At 57.7% G+C, this 17,565-nt stretch overlaps 1 protein-coding gene across 1 annotated transcript in view; it reads left to right on the forward strand.

The window, feature by feature from the left end:
* ADCY1 (adenylate cyclase 1) overlaps positions 1-17,565 on the forward strand; it is an 89,033-nt gene that overhangs the window by 51,497 nt on the left and 19,971 nt on the right. The window contains exons 7-14 of the mRNA XM_046020936.1: positions 731-872; positions 1,857-2,012; positions 11,210-11,404; positions 11,538-11,635; positions 12,404-12,488; positions 13,255-13,344; positions 13,856-14,112; positions 14,370-14,496. Of these exons, the coding sequence (XP_045876892.1) occupies positions 731-872; positions 1,857-2,012; positions 11,210-11,404; positions 11,538-11,635; positions 12,404-12,488; positions 13,255-13,344; positions 13,856-14,112; positions 14,370-14,496 (1,150 nt within the window). The remainder of the gene's footprint in view (positions 1-730; positions 873-1,856; positions 2,013-11,209; positions 11,405-11,537; positions 11,636-12,403; positions 12,489-13,254; positions 13,345-13,855; positions 14,113-14,369; positions 14,497-17,565) is intronic.

Genomic DNA, 17,565 nt, shown 5'->3' on the forward strand with positions numbered 1-17,565 from the left:
ACCCCTGCTCCGTCCCCGAGCCTGGAACGCTGGCTGCTGACAGTTCTGCAACTTGGCAGCTGGGCGCGCCTCCCATGCCTGTTGCGGGTGGAGGACCCTGCACGCAGGAGCAGATGCCCATGCACCTCCTTGCAGATCTCCTCGGTGCTGGGTGTCCCTTTGCAGTTCAGGGCCAGGCTGGCGGGTGACTGTGTCCCAGAGCTCGGAGGCTGGTGGCAGGGGCTCTTGTGCTTCGGTGCCTGGTTTTCCCTGCAGGAAATGGAGGGGACACAGTGGTGTGGGGACTCTGGGCTCACAGGAGCTGCTTTGCACGCTGTGGGCGGTGGCTTTGGGCCTCCTCTGGGAGGAGCCAGAGCTGTGGGGTTCCCGGGGGCCACTGTGGCTGTGCTCAGGAGATGCCCACTGAGGGTTTCTGCTTCTGTCACCCGGAAACACACTGGGGTGAGCACGAGGGTCGTCCCACCTCGTGTGGGGGAGGGGCAGCATGGTATCCTTTCCCCTCCCCCCACTGCCTCCCTTCTGCTGATGCTGGGCCCCTCTGCAGGCCAGTACAGGCTCTGAGCACCCCCCACACACAACTCCCCCCTTGCTGGGCTCCCTCCCCCTCTTCTTCCCAGGTGACCCGTGCCGCCCGGTGACCCGGGGAGTGCCCCTCCGGGTCCTGCCGGTGGGGAGGGACGTGTTTGCCGCCGCTGCAGGCCCCGGGCATGGCTGTGCTGATGTTTTGCAGGAAGGTCCACATCACGAAGACGACCCTGGCTTGCTTGAACGGGGACTATGAGGTGGAGCCCGGGCACGGGCACGAGAGGAACAGTTTCCTGAAGGCTCACAACATCGAGACCTTCTTCATCGTGCCGTCACACCGGCGGAAGGTGGGCTCCGGGACCCACTTGCCTGGGCTTGGGCAAGCTCCTGGACCCCCAGTCGGGGCCCGGGGTCCGCTCAGGCTCTCAACCGTCCTGCATCCTCCCTCTTCCCTCATCTTTACCCCGCTCCTGCAAAACAGGTCAGGGATGGGGTGCACTGAGCAGAGGGGTGCTGGGCACGCAGGGGGGCCTGTGACCATCATGTGGGGCACTCGAGGTCTCTGTGTGTAAGGAAACCGACCTGGACATGATTGGGAGGTGGTGGCTAGTCCTTCCAGCGTTCAGGGTAGTGATGGAGGGCATGGGGGAGGGGCTCGGAGATCAACTGGGGGATACAGGGTACAGGGGAGGGGCTCAGGGCACAGATGGCCTCAGTACTCCTTCAGGACATGAGCAGGGGGGACAGGAGGGAGAGCTTCAAGCTTTGCTGTCCTGTGTCTGTGGATGAGGGCTGTGCTATCCCTTGTGCCCTGGGGACCGTGGCTGTGGGGGGCTCCAGGCCAGGACAGGCTGGGCTCAGTGAGCTCACTCTGGAAGAAGGGGGAGGAGGGTATGGCAGGTGTTGGTGGTGTGGAGGAGGGCCGGGTGAGGGGTTGGTGCTGGACCCCAGGATAGCAGGAGTCACCCATGTGGGTATGGAGGGTGGGTCTGAGGGTCAGGGAACCTGGAAGAGAGTGGGTGGTGGTCCGTAGCCGGCTGCTGGCCCAGCCAGTGATGTCCAGGCTCCAGGATCCCCCCGTGGCCTGGACCCAAACCTTCCCACAGCTCCACGGGATGACTGAGGCCTTGCTCTGGTTTTCAGAGGCCCCGGGTGTAGCTGAGAGCCGTGTGCTGTGGGCCCGGCTTGCTTGTTCCGTCCACTTCTGTTTGTCCTTGAGCACACGGTCCCTGTGACCTCCCTGTCCCCATCAAGTTCCTGCTCCCAGCCCGGGGACATGGGGCGCAGCACGGGTCTGCTGACCGGTGTCTGCGTGCCGGCTGCCGGCACAGATATTTCCAGGGCTGATCCTCTCTGACATCAAGCCCGCCAAGAGGATGAAGTTCAAGACCGTGTGTTACCTGCTGGTACAGCTCATGCACTGTCGGAAGATGTTCAAGGCGGAGATCCCCTTCTCCAACGTCATGACCTGCGAGGACGACGACAAGGTAGAGGGGCCTCCCGCCCCTGTGGGGACCTCCCTGCCTAGGGCTGCCTGGCCCTGTGTGCTTTCCAAAGTGTAAATGCTGTTCAAAGCCAGGCTGCTTGTGTTTTCCTGGAAAAATCTTTCTATCGTCTTGCTTTTTTTTTTTTTTTTGCAATTTGGCCTTCCATGTGTTTGTGGGTAAACGCATGCGTGGACCCCAAGCAGCTGTCCCTGAGGTTATCCATGCTGGTCAGATGCTCTGCTGTGAGGTCTGGAGCCTTGGAGATGGCCCGTGAGCCCCGGCGCCATCGGGCAGGCTTGTCTCTGGCTGCCCCCGCCGCTGGGTCTTCTGCTGTGCACCTGCTCGCCCCTCTTCGTGTTCAAAGCCGTCAAGTCCATGGAAGGTGGCCTCCCCTGGGGGTGCCTGCCTCGTGGCCTGGCTGCCAGGATTTCCCCCCTTTCCTCTCGGGTTGGTCATAGCTGTCTCTGGGTGTTCTGGTCTTCTGCTGGGTTTGGGGGGGCAGTGCTGCTCCGTGGGGGTCCCAGAGTCCACTTCAACCACGTGGGTCTTGTGTCTCAAGGGGCAGAGACCTTGGTCATCTAGGGCAGGGGTTGCATCTCAGGAGCCCGGGATAAGCCTGGAGTTCTGCCCCTTTCCCTTCTGTATCCTCGTGTCCTGGGCCCCCCAGCCCAGTGTGGCTCACTTCCATGACCCATGTCTGTTTCACGAGACTGCGCTGCTATCCACCTGCTCCTGTTTTCCTGCCATCCGGGATATTGTGTGGTGACACGGAATTCCGTCCCTGCAGTTCTGGGGCATTTCAGGAAGAAGCGAGATTCTGCCTGGCACTCCTGGGGGGTTCTTGCCACACAGGGTTTTTTGTGGTTTTGACTGTGAGCTCACATTTGCAAGAATTTTGCTGGAAAGTCTTGAAGAGCTGCGCTGACGTGGGTTCTATCGAGACTGGCCTTCTCCTCGGCCACGTACCCACGGGTCTCATGTGCTCGGTGGATTCTGGAAGTCCCAGGTGGGCAGACATGTGCAAATGTATTCCTGTGGGTCTCCTTGGTGCAGACCTGGGTCTAAGAGTGTTCCCCCATGCAAGGGCTCCCCTCACTGGTGTTTGTGACGGGGCCATTGGAGGCAGGCTGTCTTAGAGCTTTGACCTCACTGCCTGCCACGCTCTCGCCCCGTGTCACTGTGGTTGGCTCATGAGGGATAATGGGCTCTCGAAGCTATCCCGGGTCTCAGATGGCAGCGGTACATCAGCCGCCTGCCCAGCCTGGGTTCCCACATCTGGATGTTCTCTAGTGACTTCCCTTTCTTACCAGCTTGCTGTGCATTTGAAAGTGCACACTTGTATGAGTGTGCGTACTTAGGTGTATGCATCACTGTGTGCACACGAGTGTGCATGGACTCAATTGTATGAATCATGCACACACGTGCACTTGAGTGTGCATGCATATGTCCATGCAAGGGTGTGCTGATGTGAACACTGATGTATGCACGAGCGTGCACATGTGAGAGCACATATGAGTGCACGCACACACATGTGTGTGTCATGTGCATGTATGAGTGTGCACATGCGAGTGTGCTCCCATGTGCATGCATGTATCACTGGGCACACACAGGTGCAGGCACACATGTGATTGCGTGCATGAATGCATGCATGGAAGAGTCCACAGGAGTGTGTGCATGTATGAGTGTACACACATGAGTGTGCACGCACACGTGTGCCTGCGTGTATGGGTGTGTGCATTCATGAGTGCACACATACATGCATGCACATGCATGTGCCGGTGGGGATGAGTGTGTGAATGCATGTGTGCACATGTATGAGTGCATGTACAAATATGCATGCACGCACCAGTGCGTGTACACAAGTGTGATGCACACGTGCGAGTGTGCATGCACGACTTTGTGCATGCAAGTGTCCACATGAATGTATGTATATGTGCACACACGTGCCTGTGTGTGGGCTGTGCATGTATGCATGTGTGCAAGCATGAGTGTGCACACGTGCGTGCACGCATGTGTGTGCATGTATGAATGTGCGCACGTGTGTGCACGCACACGTGTGTCTGAGCATATGGGTGTGTGTGCATGCATGCACATGTGTGTGTGGCCCCTTCCCTCCCTGTTGTCTGCAGTCGCTGCTGGATCCCTCACCCCCGTCCTGCCCCTCCTGGGAGCACAGAGCCATGCCAGGTTTCCTCCCGTCTCGCTCATCCTGATCCTAGCCCAGCCTCTGACACTCCGAATCTCTGAGTGCGGGGGGGGGGGGGGGGCTCCCAGGTCAGGCTCCGCCCACCTTGAGACTCTGCTCCTTTATCTCCGTGTGCTCCAACCTCCCTCTTTGGGGGACACCTGCTGCCTCACTCTTTACCGGGTGTGTAATGCACCGTGCAGGTGTGCGCCCTTGCCATCGTCCCTGTCACCATACCCGGTGCCCCAGGGTCCAAGGCCGAGCCCCCCAGCCATCCTGTGGCTTCAGGGCTCCCCATCTGCATGCAGCTCCCCGAGCTGAGAGGGTCTCTGCACCTCTGGTGAGCTGCCTGCCAGTGCGTGGGACTCCTGAACCCCAGGCTTCTCCCCTCGTCTGGTCCCTCCCCCATAGCCAACATTCCCAGCCTCCGTGGCCTGGGCGGTTCCCCTGCTGGGGAGATAGAGGCACAGCCAGGTAGTGGGCTGGGGGCCCGCGGCTTCCCTCATTGCCATCTCCTCGTGAGGACTGAAAATAAGTCCCACCGGGCAGGATAGCAGTGTCTACACCATGGGAGGCCCCCCAATAGTTGGGACAGGGCAGTGACAAGGCTGGTGGTCTGGACAGGGTAGAGAAGCGCAGAGGCAGGGCCGGCCTGCTAGTCAGGGCACCTGGGGAGGTGACCGTCTAGTGACCTGAGGGACAGGCCTTTCTGCCTGCAGACACTGTCCCCATGGCCCCCAGAGCCTGCATCCCCTTCAGGACGAGGTCTCTCACTGGCCCTGCGTCCGCTCTTCTGCATCCAGGCCTGACTCCCGTGCGGGCGCCCTCGCGTGTGGTCAGGGTGGGCCCCGCGGATAGCGCTGGGCTGGTCCGTCCTGCTGCTTAGCGCGTGTCCCGTGTGTGGATTTAATGAAAGTCAGCGGGATGACCTACATGTGGTTTGGTTGCTTGTTTTCGTCACCTGCCAGTACGGCATCACAAACATTTCTCATATTAATAAATATTCCTCTGAAATATGATGTTTATGTCACTGTGGGGGTCTCCAGCCTGAGGACAGACTGTGTGTTGATTCTACGTCCATTGACGTTTAGGTCATTTATGATTCTTTTGTTTCTCGGGTGGCGTGAATAACTCACAGCGTTTTTCTCACGGAGCTCGCGGACGTCTGTGATCACCTTGGGACACGCACGTCTGTGGGTCCCGGGTCCGCGAGAGCAGCGTGCGGTCCGTGTCCACACAGCTCCCTGTGCCGTGCCCAGCGCTGCGGGTCCACACACCTGCTCCCGCCTCTGTGTTTCCATCCTGGCCAGCAACTTTGCAAACACCGTTTCTACCATTTCAGTGGGAATTTAACAGAGAGAACGTTTCAGCTCATCCGATACTCATCCTGGTAACTTCCTCCTCCGCTCTCGGGTGTTCTTGGACACATGGTCAAAGTCGTGACTGGCTCCTTCTCCACCGCGTACTAACTGTTACCAGCAGGAGAGGCACTCTTTTTCCTTCTGGCTTTGCAGACTGTCACTGTGACGCTTTTGGTCAGAAGCAACCACCCACGTGAGCAAGTGTTTGCACTTCTGAAGATGAGTGGATGTGGAATTTCAGGAACTGCGTTCAGTAGCTACTGGGATGGCCCGTCCAGGGGTTTTCTCCCTGACTTGTATGGTGACGGGGCACAGGAACCTCTGGCGTCTCCGGGACGCTGAGTAGCTGCTCTCGCTGTCTGAGCCACGCAGTCAGGAAGCCCGAGCTGTACACGCAGCCTGTGCTCATCTGCTCTCTGCCCCGGACAGCGCCGGCTCCCCTCTCTGCCAACATAGTCACGCGTGGGCCCCTCTCATGTGGCTTCCAGTTGTTGCTGGAGTGGACGCTGTGAGCCCTGTGGCCACCAACAACCCTGGGCAGGTCTGTGTCTGTCAGTCCTGGATGGGTCAGCCCAGGGGCACAGTGGCCGTCAACCGCTCACCACTCACCACCTGGCACCCCGGCTCAGGCAGGCGCTCCCTGACTATGGTCAGGTCTCAGGCTAGGTCTGCCATCTGGTGACAGCGTGCACGGTGCTGGGAAAGCCAGGCAGAGTGTGGCATCCTTCCTTCTCAAGCCTCAGCAAGGACTGTTCGAGCATGGGCATGGGGTCTCTCAGTGCCCTCCGTGCCCCTCCCCTCCTGTGTGTCCCGCCCGTTCCAACAAGAGGTTCTGCTCTTCTCACTGAGGGAACTTTGCAGCTGCTTCACCAAGGCCTTGGGCTCCCAGGCCTGGCCTCGCCCTTGCTGCGCCCCATCCTGGGTGGGGAAGCCCCCCCGTTCCCAGGGTGACCGTCATTTCTAGAAATGATTTCTAGATATCACCTGTGAAGTATATCTTCAGGTCAGGGCCTGGAGTTCTGGGGCATTTCTGCAGCATGAGGGTCGACCACAAGGTCCTGAGTGGGCCTGGGAGAGCAGGGAGGGAGGGAGACAGGGGTACAGGATGGGAGGGAGCAGCCACATGCTGACTGCACCCCAGAGGGGCCAGTGTCGGGCAGGGCCGTGCGTCACAGTGTGCTGTCCCCAGCTTGTGCGTCGTGGATGGGAGGTGGGAGATTCGCTCGTCTTTGCTGCTCTCCTGCCTCAGGGAGCAGCGTGTCTAAGCCGAGCCCCAGGGAGTGCCCTCTTGCCCAGCCCCACCCAGACGAGGCCATCACTGGGCACTGCAGGAGGAGCCGTCCTTCCTATCCCCCAGCTCACCACCCGTGTCTCCCAGCACCCGCATCCCATGGCAGGGGGCGACTGGGAGTGGAGGGGCAGACAGGCACCAGCCCCCAAGGACGACCCTTCACACACAGGTGTGCTCAGACGTCCTGCTAGCCAGCAGTGGGCTCCGTGGCATCAAAGAAAACCCCAATCATGGCAGCCTGAACTTAAGAGAGATTAGCTTTCTTAGGTTTTTCTGGGCCAGCGTGTTTCCAGCTCCTCCAAGCATGAATGTCTCAGGTCATGTGAGAATGCCCCTCGGGGGCCCCCTTTGTTCTCATGTGTCAGACCAGGAAGTTGGAGCCCAGAGAGGTTAAGCAGCTCACTCACGGTTGCACAGCCCCTGGTTTTCAGGTCTGCACCGAAGCCGCCAGCCTTCCCTTTCACAGGTGCAGAAAGACTTGGGCAGCCAAGTTCCACAGCAAAATGAGCACCAGTTTTCTCTTAACCTTGATTTTGAATCATTTTCCAAGGAAATACATGTTTGTTGTGGGATGTTGAGAAAAATATGGAAAAGAGGGAGACCGTGATCCCGCCCACAGGAGGTGGCCACAGCTCCCGTCCGTCCCATCAAAGAGGCCGCAGGTCAGGATGCGGCAGGTCCTCCTGTCTCGCTGCCCGGAGTCCCCTGCATGCCCAGGATGGCGCGGCCCCCCACAAATCAGCCCTGCCCTTGTTGGCTTCTGCAGACCCGGGGCTGGCAGGCACACACCTGCTCATCCCGGAATAACTAGCACCGTCGTGGAGATCCAGGGGCCGTGGTGCCCGTCGGCCTTTCCGTGCACGCCGGGTGCTCACGGGACCCGACCCGCTGTCACGGGAGGTGGCGGGTGTGGGCATTTTTATCGTGTGCAAATGCGTTAGGTTTGGGGGGGCGCATTCATGGGAGCCCACCAAGGGTTTGCCGGCTCCGTGGGCCCTGTGCACAGGCGGGTCTTCCTGGGCTTGTTCTCGGGCCCCAGGGAGCCCGGGGCCGAGGAACGGGAAGGAGCACGTCCACAGGCTGGTGTTTGCATGGGAGCAACGCATGCTGCCCGCAGAACACCGGCGGCTTGCTTCCAAGCAGGGACTGCGGGAGGCGCCTCAAGGTCCATACCTGTTCAGCGTTTCCGCAGCTTTCTGGGGGTAGGGGTGACCCGCCACCCTGACTGCATGCGCACCAGGCAGCCTGCCCAAAGAGGCCCGGGGCCCCGGCGGCCTCCCCCAGGGTCGCAGCTCACCCAGCGTCCACACGGACCCAAACAATAGCATGGGCTTTGGTGACCAGTGTATGTGGCTCTGGCCTGTGTCATCTTGGCGGCCACACCCCAGATCTGGAACATTTCCTTCATGGCCACGGTCTCCCTTGTGCTGGGGTCACACCACCGCCCTCCCCAAAGCTCTCCATCCCGAGACTCACACTTTAGAGTGCCATATACATCCTGTGACCTTCCTCTTTCTTCAGACTCAGCACAAAGCCTGGGGCAGGGGCGGGGGGGGTGGTCAGTCCAGGCCATTCCCACCTCCCCAGCTGCCTCCTGGCCGTGGCCCGATGCGTTTCACAGTGGGGAGGGTCCCCACTACTGGTCTGGCCTGTTGAAGGACCTTTTGGTTGTTTCCAGCTTGGACTGTTGCAAATAAAGCCGCAGTAACCGTTGACGTTCAGAGTTTCACGCGCACATAACCGCGTATTTGCTGGGGAGATGCCAAGCTGTGCCGCCGCCGGGTCTTCGTTATTTGTTTTATTTATTTATTTTTTAAGAAACCGCCAAACCGTTGGCGGCGTGATTGCCCCATTTCACGTTCCCGGCAGCCACGTGTGAGAGATCCTGCTTCTCTTGCCAGCCCGTGGCGCCGGCACTGTTTCCAGAACGTTTTGGCCGTGCCAATAGGTGTGTAGTGACGCCTTAGGATTTTACTTGGCGTGTCCCTGGTGGTTAATCATGCTGGCCGTCGTTTCCAAGTCCTTATTTTCTGTGCACATAGTTTTCTCTTCTGTTTTTGGGAAATGTCTGCTTTGCTTTCTAATTCGAGTGATTTCTTGGTGCTGTGGAGTTCCGATTCTTCGGTCACACGTGTGGTTTGTACGTGTCTCCTCCCAGCCTGGGGTTTGTCTTCCACAGGATGGACGTTTTAAATTGCGAGGATGTCCAGTTGACCGACGTTTTTCCTTGTGAACGGTGTTTGCGTTTGGTGTTGTAGGAGCTCTCTACGTAGCCCAAACCCTGAAGATTTTCACGTTTCTTCTAAGAGTCGATACTTGTTTTATACCTGTTTTATACTTAAACCTATGGTGCGTTTTGAGTTCCTCTTTTATAAGGTGCAAGGTTTGGGTCAAGGTTTACTTCTTTGCGTGTGGACGTGCATTTGGTCCAAAGCCATTTGTGGAAAAGACTACCCCTTCTGCCATTGAACTGCTGTTGCCTTTTTGTCCAGAATCATTGCCCATACTTGTGGGAGGCTGTTTCTGGGCTGTCTTGTGCGTTCTGTTCCTCTGCCAGCAGCGAACTCCAGAGGAGCTACGCAGTAAGTCTAACCTTGGGTTGAGTGATTTTAAGAAAAATGTCTTCTAATCCATGAGCACGTGTCCCTCTGTGCCCTGAGATCTTTGATTTCTTTCACGAGTGTCACTGATACTGATGAAAGTATGTGATCGAAAATGATGACGGTGATGAGAAAACTGATCACGTTTTCAGCATACGAGTTGTGTATGTGTTTTGTTAGAATCGTATCTAGTCCCTCATTTTTGCCCGTGATTATAAACGGCGCTAGATTTTAACTTTGGTCATCACATGCTGATTGTTAGTTTAAGAAATATCTTTGTTTATTTATTTGTTTATTTTTAGAGAGAGAGAGAGAGAGCATGTGTGGGACCAGGGGAGGGGCAGACAGCGGGAGAGAATCTCACTGCACTGAGTGTGGAGTCTGATGTGGGGCTCAATCCTGCGACCCCGAGATCACGACCTGAGCAAAAACCAGGTCAGACGCCCAACTGACTGAGCCACCCCGGCGCCCCAGTAAATAGACTTTTTATGTTTATCTTGCATCTGGTGACCTTGTGGAATTCATGTGTCCTAGGACTTTTCCTCCCCTTGGAATTTTCTATGTAGACCATCATGTCATCTGCAAACAGGGCCAGTTTGGGTTCTTTCTTTCTAGTATTTGCCTTTTATTTCCTTTTCTTGCCCTATTGCAGTGGCTGGGTCTCTAATGCCGCTGAAAGTCAGGGGGAAGGTGTTCCATCTTTCACCAGTGCGTAGGACGTTAGCTGTTGGGACTGTGTAGGTCTCCATCTGGTTGGGGAATTTCCCTCCCTCCCTAGTTGTCTGACCGTGTTTATCAAGAATGAGTATTGGATTTTGTCAAGTGCTTTTTCTGTATCGATTGAGGTGCTATGGGATTTTTTAACTGGTGGTTAATAGGGTGTTACCGTGGTGTAGGCATCGGTGTACGGATGTGTAAGCAGACTTGCGTCTCTAGGAAAGGTCGTGGCCTGTGCCGCTGTTCATACACTACTGAATTCTGCTGATGTTTTGCGGACAATATTGAAAGCCATGGCATGTACTCTTCCTTTTTTTGTAAAGTCTCGGTCTGGTCTTGGTGTCAGGATACCACCGAATTTATGAAGTACGTTGGAAGGTGTTACCTTTTCTGTCTTCCGGAAGAGATTGTATAGAATTGCTGTTAATTCTTACTTAAATGTCTGGTGGAATTCTCCAGTGAAACCCTATGGGCCTGGAGATTGAGTGATTAGGAGTTTTCTGGTTAGGAATTGAATTTCTTTAGTAATTACAGAACTAACCTTATACTCTTCTGCGTTGGGTGAGGTGTGGTCGTGTGTTTTGAGTAGCTCATTGATCTGAGTTGTCAAATCAGCGCGTGTCACTGTTCACAGTAGTTCCTCCTTGCCTTCCTGACGTCTGCGCGGCCTGTAGTGGAATCACATTCCATTCCCGCGTTTGTGAGCGCTGTACTCTTTCCTTCTTTGTCACGCCTGCTAGACGTGTGTCCACTTTATTGACATTTTTGAAGGACCAACCTCTGTTTCATTGCCCCGCTGGGTCCCGTCTCTATGCACACGGGGTGCCACGTGAACGTCGCGTGTCCCCATTTGCAGACGCGGTGGTCCCAGTGGGGATGACAGGCTCCGTGACCTGGGATCTCAGCGCCAGCAGGTGGGGGAGCCCAGACCGTGTCCGAGCCCCGAGCCCGGCCCCCCAGCCTGCAGCGGGCGAGCCCACGGGCGGGAGGGCGCTTTCTCCGCAGCAGATGGGGTAACATTCTTTCCTTCCTCCGTGGCGCAGCGGCGGGCATTGAGAACCGCGTCGGAGAAACTCAGAAACCGCTCGTCCTTCTCCGCCAACGTCGTGCACACGGCGCCGGGCACGCGGGTCAACAGGTATATAGGCCGCCTCCTGGAGGCGCGCCAGATGGAGCTGGAGATGGCGGACCTGGACCTCCTCACCTTGAAGTACAAGCAGCCGGAGCGCGAGCGCAAGGTAGGTGGCCGGCCTGGGTGCGTGCGGGTGGCCGGGCCCTGGCCGCGGCCCCGCGCTTGTCCTGCTGGCTCGGGGCAGCCCTGCGTGCCTCGGGCCACCACTGCCGCTGACGGCTGGGCCCGGTGTCTCCTAGTACCACCAGCTGCCCGATGACTACTTCACCTGCGCTGTGGTGCTCGCGCTCGTCCTGGCCGCCGTGTTCGGCCTCATCTACCTGCTCATCATCCCGCAGTAAGTGCAGTGGGCCCCGCGGTGGGGGGAGACAGGCCGGGACCCCCCTCTGGGTCCGCCGCCGGCTCCCCCGTGGTCCCCACTTGCGGGGATGGCGCCAGCCAGCTGCGCCGCCTCCCGTGTGTGTGGGGCGCTCGCTCCCGCTTGTCCCTTGTCAGGCGAACAATCCTAAGACACCCGCCGTTTGTGGCATTTCCATCCGCACCACGGGTACACTCGACTCCTGGACTGATGTTGAGGGAGAAAAAGCACACGGGATTCTGGGTGTGCATCTGTTGCAGACACGTGAAAAAGAGAAAAAACGGCTTCTGGAAAAGGAGGAAAGTGTAGGAACTTAATGACATTCGGTTATCCGAAGTCAAAGTGAGCTTGGTTGGCAGTTCGGTGGGAAGACCCACTCTCCTTCCGGACAAACCACTTTCCTGACAAGTCCTCCCTAGAGGAGTCTCTCCCCTTTGTGTTTCCAGAGTTTCCAGAAAGCACAGGAAGCTGCCCTGTCCCCAGACCTGGGAACACAGCGGCCACCTGCTGGCCCTGTGTGGGGACTGAGCTTTTTCTAGAAAAGCTGCTCCAGATGACATCCAAAGGGAGGGCAGTGTACAGTGGCCTGTCCTTTGGGAGGGAGGACTCACGGTGCACCTAGCCGGAGGGAGGTTGGGGCAAAGACAGGAAGGGACATGGCGGAGAGCTCAGGGGTTGGAATCACAGGCTCTCCTTGGGCACGCCACGCTTGGCCCTGCCCACAGTGACCTGTGGCTTCTGTCCTAGGAGCGTGATTGTCCTGCTGCTGCTGGTGTTCTGCATCTGTTTCCTGGTGGCCTGTGTCCTGTACCTGCACGTCACCCGGGTCCAGGTGCGTGTGTGCGTGCGTGCGTGTGTGTCCCATCCCAGCGCATCACCCAGTTCACTGTGTGAGCACCACGGAATGAGGGAGGCTGGCTGGCGGGGCCACGTCTGCTCACCTGCAGACTGGGGACAGCAGGGTCCTCACTATCCTGCGGGAAGACGGCGATGGGAGGCAGGTAGCCCCACGGTGCCCTGGGCACCCTGGCTGGCTGCGGGTCTCGTGAGTGCCTTGTGCAGACTCCCTGCCGTCTTTACTTAAGTTTTTGTGTCAAATTTCACGAGTGTGACTCTGAAAAGAACTTGGCTCTTTTACCCATGAGGTCACCTGTTGAATATTGCAAAATGTGCTTAAATGGGTTAAATAAAATTTCTCATAACAAAAATGACTGCGAAGCCTCTGTGAAGAAAACGATAGAGTGTACTTGAAGCCGATAAAAGAAGACCTAAATAAGTGTAAATTCTGGTTATTTCTGGGATGGAAGGATTTCCTAGGACAAAAATGTCACACTGGCTGATTGTGCTCCTTTCAGCGCTAGAGTCACAGCGTGGGGTACGTGGTAGCAGGAGGGGTTCTTTTTAATTAAAGACCTTTGTTTTTGTTTCTTTTAATGTGGGCAGTTCGTTGACCTGGGAGGGGAAGCAGGAGCCCAGCCCAGGACTGGCAAGGAGGGGAGCCGCGCCGGGGTCCCAGCCGCTCGTAGGGCGCTCTGCACCGTCTGCTTCGTGCCTGTTCATAAACGCCTGTTTTTACAGTAACGTTTTGTGTGGTTCAGTGTTTTCCAGGATGCCTGACCATCCAGATCCGCACCGTCTTGTGTATTTTCATCGTGGTCCTAATCTACTCCGTGGCCCAAGGCTGTGTGGTGAGCATTGCAGCAGGGTGAGAGGAGTGAGATTTGGAGGGCGGTCGAGGGGGCGGCCGTCTCCTGGTGCAGGGACACCGAGCTCCTTTAACACGTGCAAATGATGGAAGCTCTGCAGAGAAGCAGGACAGACTGGGGCCAGAGTGCCAGGAGGGAGGTGGGGAGAGAGTTCCAGGGGGGAGGTGGAGCTACAGTAACAATAGGGGAGGAGCGGGGGCACCCAGAGGAGGCTGGTGGTCTGAGGACGACATCGGGGGTCTCCAGCCCCTGGCCCTGCCCACCCCGCTGTGAGGAGCTTGGATGGCAGAGTAGGAGGGAGGGTCCTAGGCCCTCTTGAGGCCCTGGGGTGGGGGTAGGGGGTGTGGGTCACGTGGGGGGGCGGGTCACTAGGGGCAGGTCACCTGGGAGGGTCACCTGGGGTGCCTGTCCCAAGCCAGGGGCTGTAGCGGGCTGGAGGTGGAGGGTGGGCTGGTCCTAAGCAGGTGTCTCCCCACTCCTCTGTCCCCTCCAGGTGGGCTGCCTTCCCTGGACCTGGAGCTCCAGCCCCAACGGGTCCCTGGTGGTCCTGGCGCCCAGCGGCCGCAACGCCCTGTTGCCCGCCGCGCCCTGCGAGTCGGCGCCCCACGCCCTGCTGTGCGGCCTCGTGGGCACCCTCCCACTGGCCATCTTCCTGCGGGTGTCCTCGCTGCCCAAGATGATCCTGCTGTTCGTGCTCACGGCATCCTACATCTTGGTCCTGGAGCTCAGCGGGTACACCCGGGCCTCGGGGTAGGTGCGCTCCCCCAGCAGGACACACCTGGGTGGAGTCGCGTGCGCCCGCTTGGGCCCTGCCTGCTCCGGCGCACGGTCGGGAAGCACCTGGGCTCTGTGGCTTCTCCATGTGTCCGTCTGGGCCCCGGTCTCCCGGTGAGAGTGGCTCCAGCCTGGGTCCGTGGCAGGTGCTGGTGAATGTGGCATCCAGGGCTGCACAGGACCAGGTCTGGGGCTCTCCGTGCTGACAAGCTTCCCTTTCTTGTGCCCTGCAGAGGCGGCGCGGTCTCTGGGCACAGTTTCGAGCCAATCGTGGCTGTCCTGCTGTTCTCCTGCACGCTGGCCCTGCACGCGCGGCAGGTGGACGTCAAGCTGCGGCTGGATTACTTGTGGGCGGCACAGGCAAGACACGCCCTCTCCGCCCCGTAGGGGGGTGGGTGGCTCGGGCAAGACGTGCCCTCTCTGCCCCATGGGGGGGGTGGGTGGCGCGGGCACGATGCGCTGTCTCTGCCCTGTGGGGGGCTGTGTGACAGAGGGGCCCCTCGGGAGCGGGTAGGGCTCGTGTGGGTGGAGGAGGCAGGGCTGGGGCCCGGGAGGAGAACGGGCCCAGGGGCAGGCAGTGCTGGGCAGCTGGTGACCGTCTGGTGGGCCCTGCCCGGCGGGCACTTGTGTGTGGCGGTGTTTCGAGCAGTGAGCTCCCCATCCCCAGAGGCATTCCGTCCCCTGAGGCAGCGGCGCAGAGTGGCTCCGCCTTCGCTGGGCTGCCTGTGACAGCGGGTCTCCTCAGGGTCATGGGAAACTCTGGAAAACACCGACGCCTGCACCGTGCACCCCAGATTTAGTGGGTCTGCGGGTGGGGGAGGGCGGGAACCTCCATCATTTGCAAGCGCGCTGGCAAATTCTGGCAGTAGAGGCCTCCAGGGGAATGGGGAGTGCAGATGCGGGAGCTGCCCCTGGTCCCCGAGGAGGGAGGTGACGACAACTGGAGGCTCGCTCCACCCACCTGCAAAGTGACCAGCACCCAGGGCACTTCTGGGCCATTCCTGGGACGCGGGGCTGGTGTCTCCAAGACCCGCTCGTCACCTGCCGCGTCCTCAGCCTTTGAACAGGGAGGCCATCCGGGTTTCAGGGCCAAGTTCAAACTTTCTGTGCCACATGCAAGCTTCTTGACGCTGGGCAGGTTGCTTCTGCTCGGCTCCCCCGTCTCGGCGTGGGGAGGAGGCATGCCGTAGGACGGAGGCCCGGGAGTGTTAGCCCTCCAGGGTTTTCTTCTTCCAATGTATTAAGAAACAGCTTTGCAGCGTTGGGGACATGGAATTGTGTTTGTTCTCGGGGGGTGGGGCCTGCAGGTGGGGAGCGGTGCACAGATGTGTGGGGCCCGCACCCAGCCGGCTGGGACACAACTGAACTGGGATGACCAGGGGTCTGAGTGGGGTCCGGGGCAGGTGGGAGCCTCCTCACCCCGGGAGCCTGGTGTGCAGCCAGGGACCTCACAGGGGGTCAGGGCACTGGGACACCTGCGGCCCAACACCGAACAGGGGAAGCCCAGAGAAATGGGGGGTGAGGTCGCCCATGCCGGGGAAGGCCGTCTGCATCATTCAGGCAGCAGTACAAATGCTGATCCCTCCCGAGACCAGCGCCGACCCCCCAGAAATAATGTTCGCAGGCCGTCTGGGCACCCTGTGGCCCAGTCCAGGTGACATGTAAACTGTTCATCCCAGGGCAGGATAGGGTCACTGTAGTTTCCCACATGGTCGGGGTTGGTGGCAGGCCTGGCGTGGGACAGGTGGGCTCGGGCCGTGGAGCGGGACCTGCCTTGCTCACCTCCAGGGACGCCCCGCCTGCACTGGCTGGTCCAATTCTTCCTGGCAAAGACAGGTCGCGGCCAAGGACCTCAGGCCTTGGGGATGCGTATCCAAGATTCCGAAGGAGGATTCTGTTACTTTGGGCAAATGAAAGAGGGAAGACACACGCGTGTGTACGCACACGTCTATTCTGCAGACATATGTGTATCTGCGTGTGTCTACGTACACACACACGTATGCTGGGGGAGGACGTGTCTTAGTTACTCTGTTTTCCGTGTCACCGGGAAGGGTTGCCTACATGCAGCCCACAGACGTGTTTTTCCAAGGATGCATAACAAGAAATGCCAACTCACTTTCCCGTAAACCCAGCAAAACAAGGCCATTTCTACACTTCGCCTGTCTGCCCTCTGTCTTGCAGGCATCACGGTGTTTCACACTGTTGTGAAATGACCAGGCCAGAGCTGAGGGATTAATGAGTGACTGACCCTGGGCTGGCCACAAAAACCTGCGTGGTCGGGCTTGCCTCTCTCTGTGTGGCCGTCACGGTGCTTTTGTTCCAGAACTGTGTTTTCTTTGGACTCCCTAGGAATTTTGATGGTAATAGGGCAGCGGATGTCTGTACCAGAGAATGCTTGACTTGGGAGGGTGGTTCCTATTGGTCCTGGCGCCATATTGGTGCTGCTCAGTGGAGGGCAGCCCAGCGTGTGTGTGATGTAGGAACGGTTCTGCGTATTGTTGGATTCACTTGGCCAAAATTCGGTAAGAATATTTGCATCCCCGTTCATGAGTGTTTTTGTTCTGTAGTCTTGGAGGGCAGACAGGGCTTTGAGGTCCGAGTGAAGCAGGCCTCAAGAGTGGGGACGTGTGTCTCCCTTTTCGGGTTTCCGGAAGAGTCCATAGAGTTGGTACCATTTTTTCCTCAGATGTTTGGGGCTGTGAAGCCCGTGGGCTTGGATTTGTTTGTATGTATCCAGGGTGAGAAGATTTTAACCAAAATCAGTGTTTCTAAAGGTAAAGGGCTATCAAGGTTTTCCATTTCTTTCCGAGGCTTCTTTGGAAATTTATATTGTTCCCTGAACGTTGTTCATTCTGTTGTCACAAAATGGTTTTTATCCTTCCGTCCTTACCCGTTTGCCATCTATAGGATTTGTGGTGACGTCCCCTCTGTCCTGCTGAAGCAGAATTATGTAGACTCTTTTTTTTTTTTTGATCAGTGAGACCAGAAGTTCATACATTTTACTGATCTTCTCAAGAAATAGCATTTGAGGGGCGCCTGGGTAGCTCAGTGGGTTAAAGCCTCTGCCTTCAGCTCAGGTCATGATCCCAGGGTCCTGGAATCGAGTCCCGCATCGGGCTCTCTGCTCGGCGGGGAGCCTGCTTCCTCCTCTCTCTTTGCCTGCTTCTCTGCCTACTTGTGATCTCTGTCTGTCAAATAAATAAAATCTTAAAAAAAATAGCATTTGGTTTTACCGATTTTCCTATTATTTTTGAGTTTCCCGTTTCAGTGGATTCCACTCTCCTCTTTATGTTCTTCTGATGACTTTGGGTTTACTTGGCTCTTCTAGTTTCTCAAGATGATTTGTATCTTCTCTGATTCCGGGGTTTTGTTATTCATTTTCCTCCAAGAGCTGCTTTAATCCCATGAATTTTGACATTGTATGTCATT

Source organism: Meles meles, chromosome 10 (genome assembly GCF_922984935.1).
Source record: "Meles meles chromosome 10, mMelMel3.1 paternal haplotype, whole genome shotgun sequence".
Lineage (NCBI taxonomy): Eukaryota > Metazoa > Chordata > Mammalia > Carnivora > Mustelidae > Meles > Meles meles.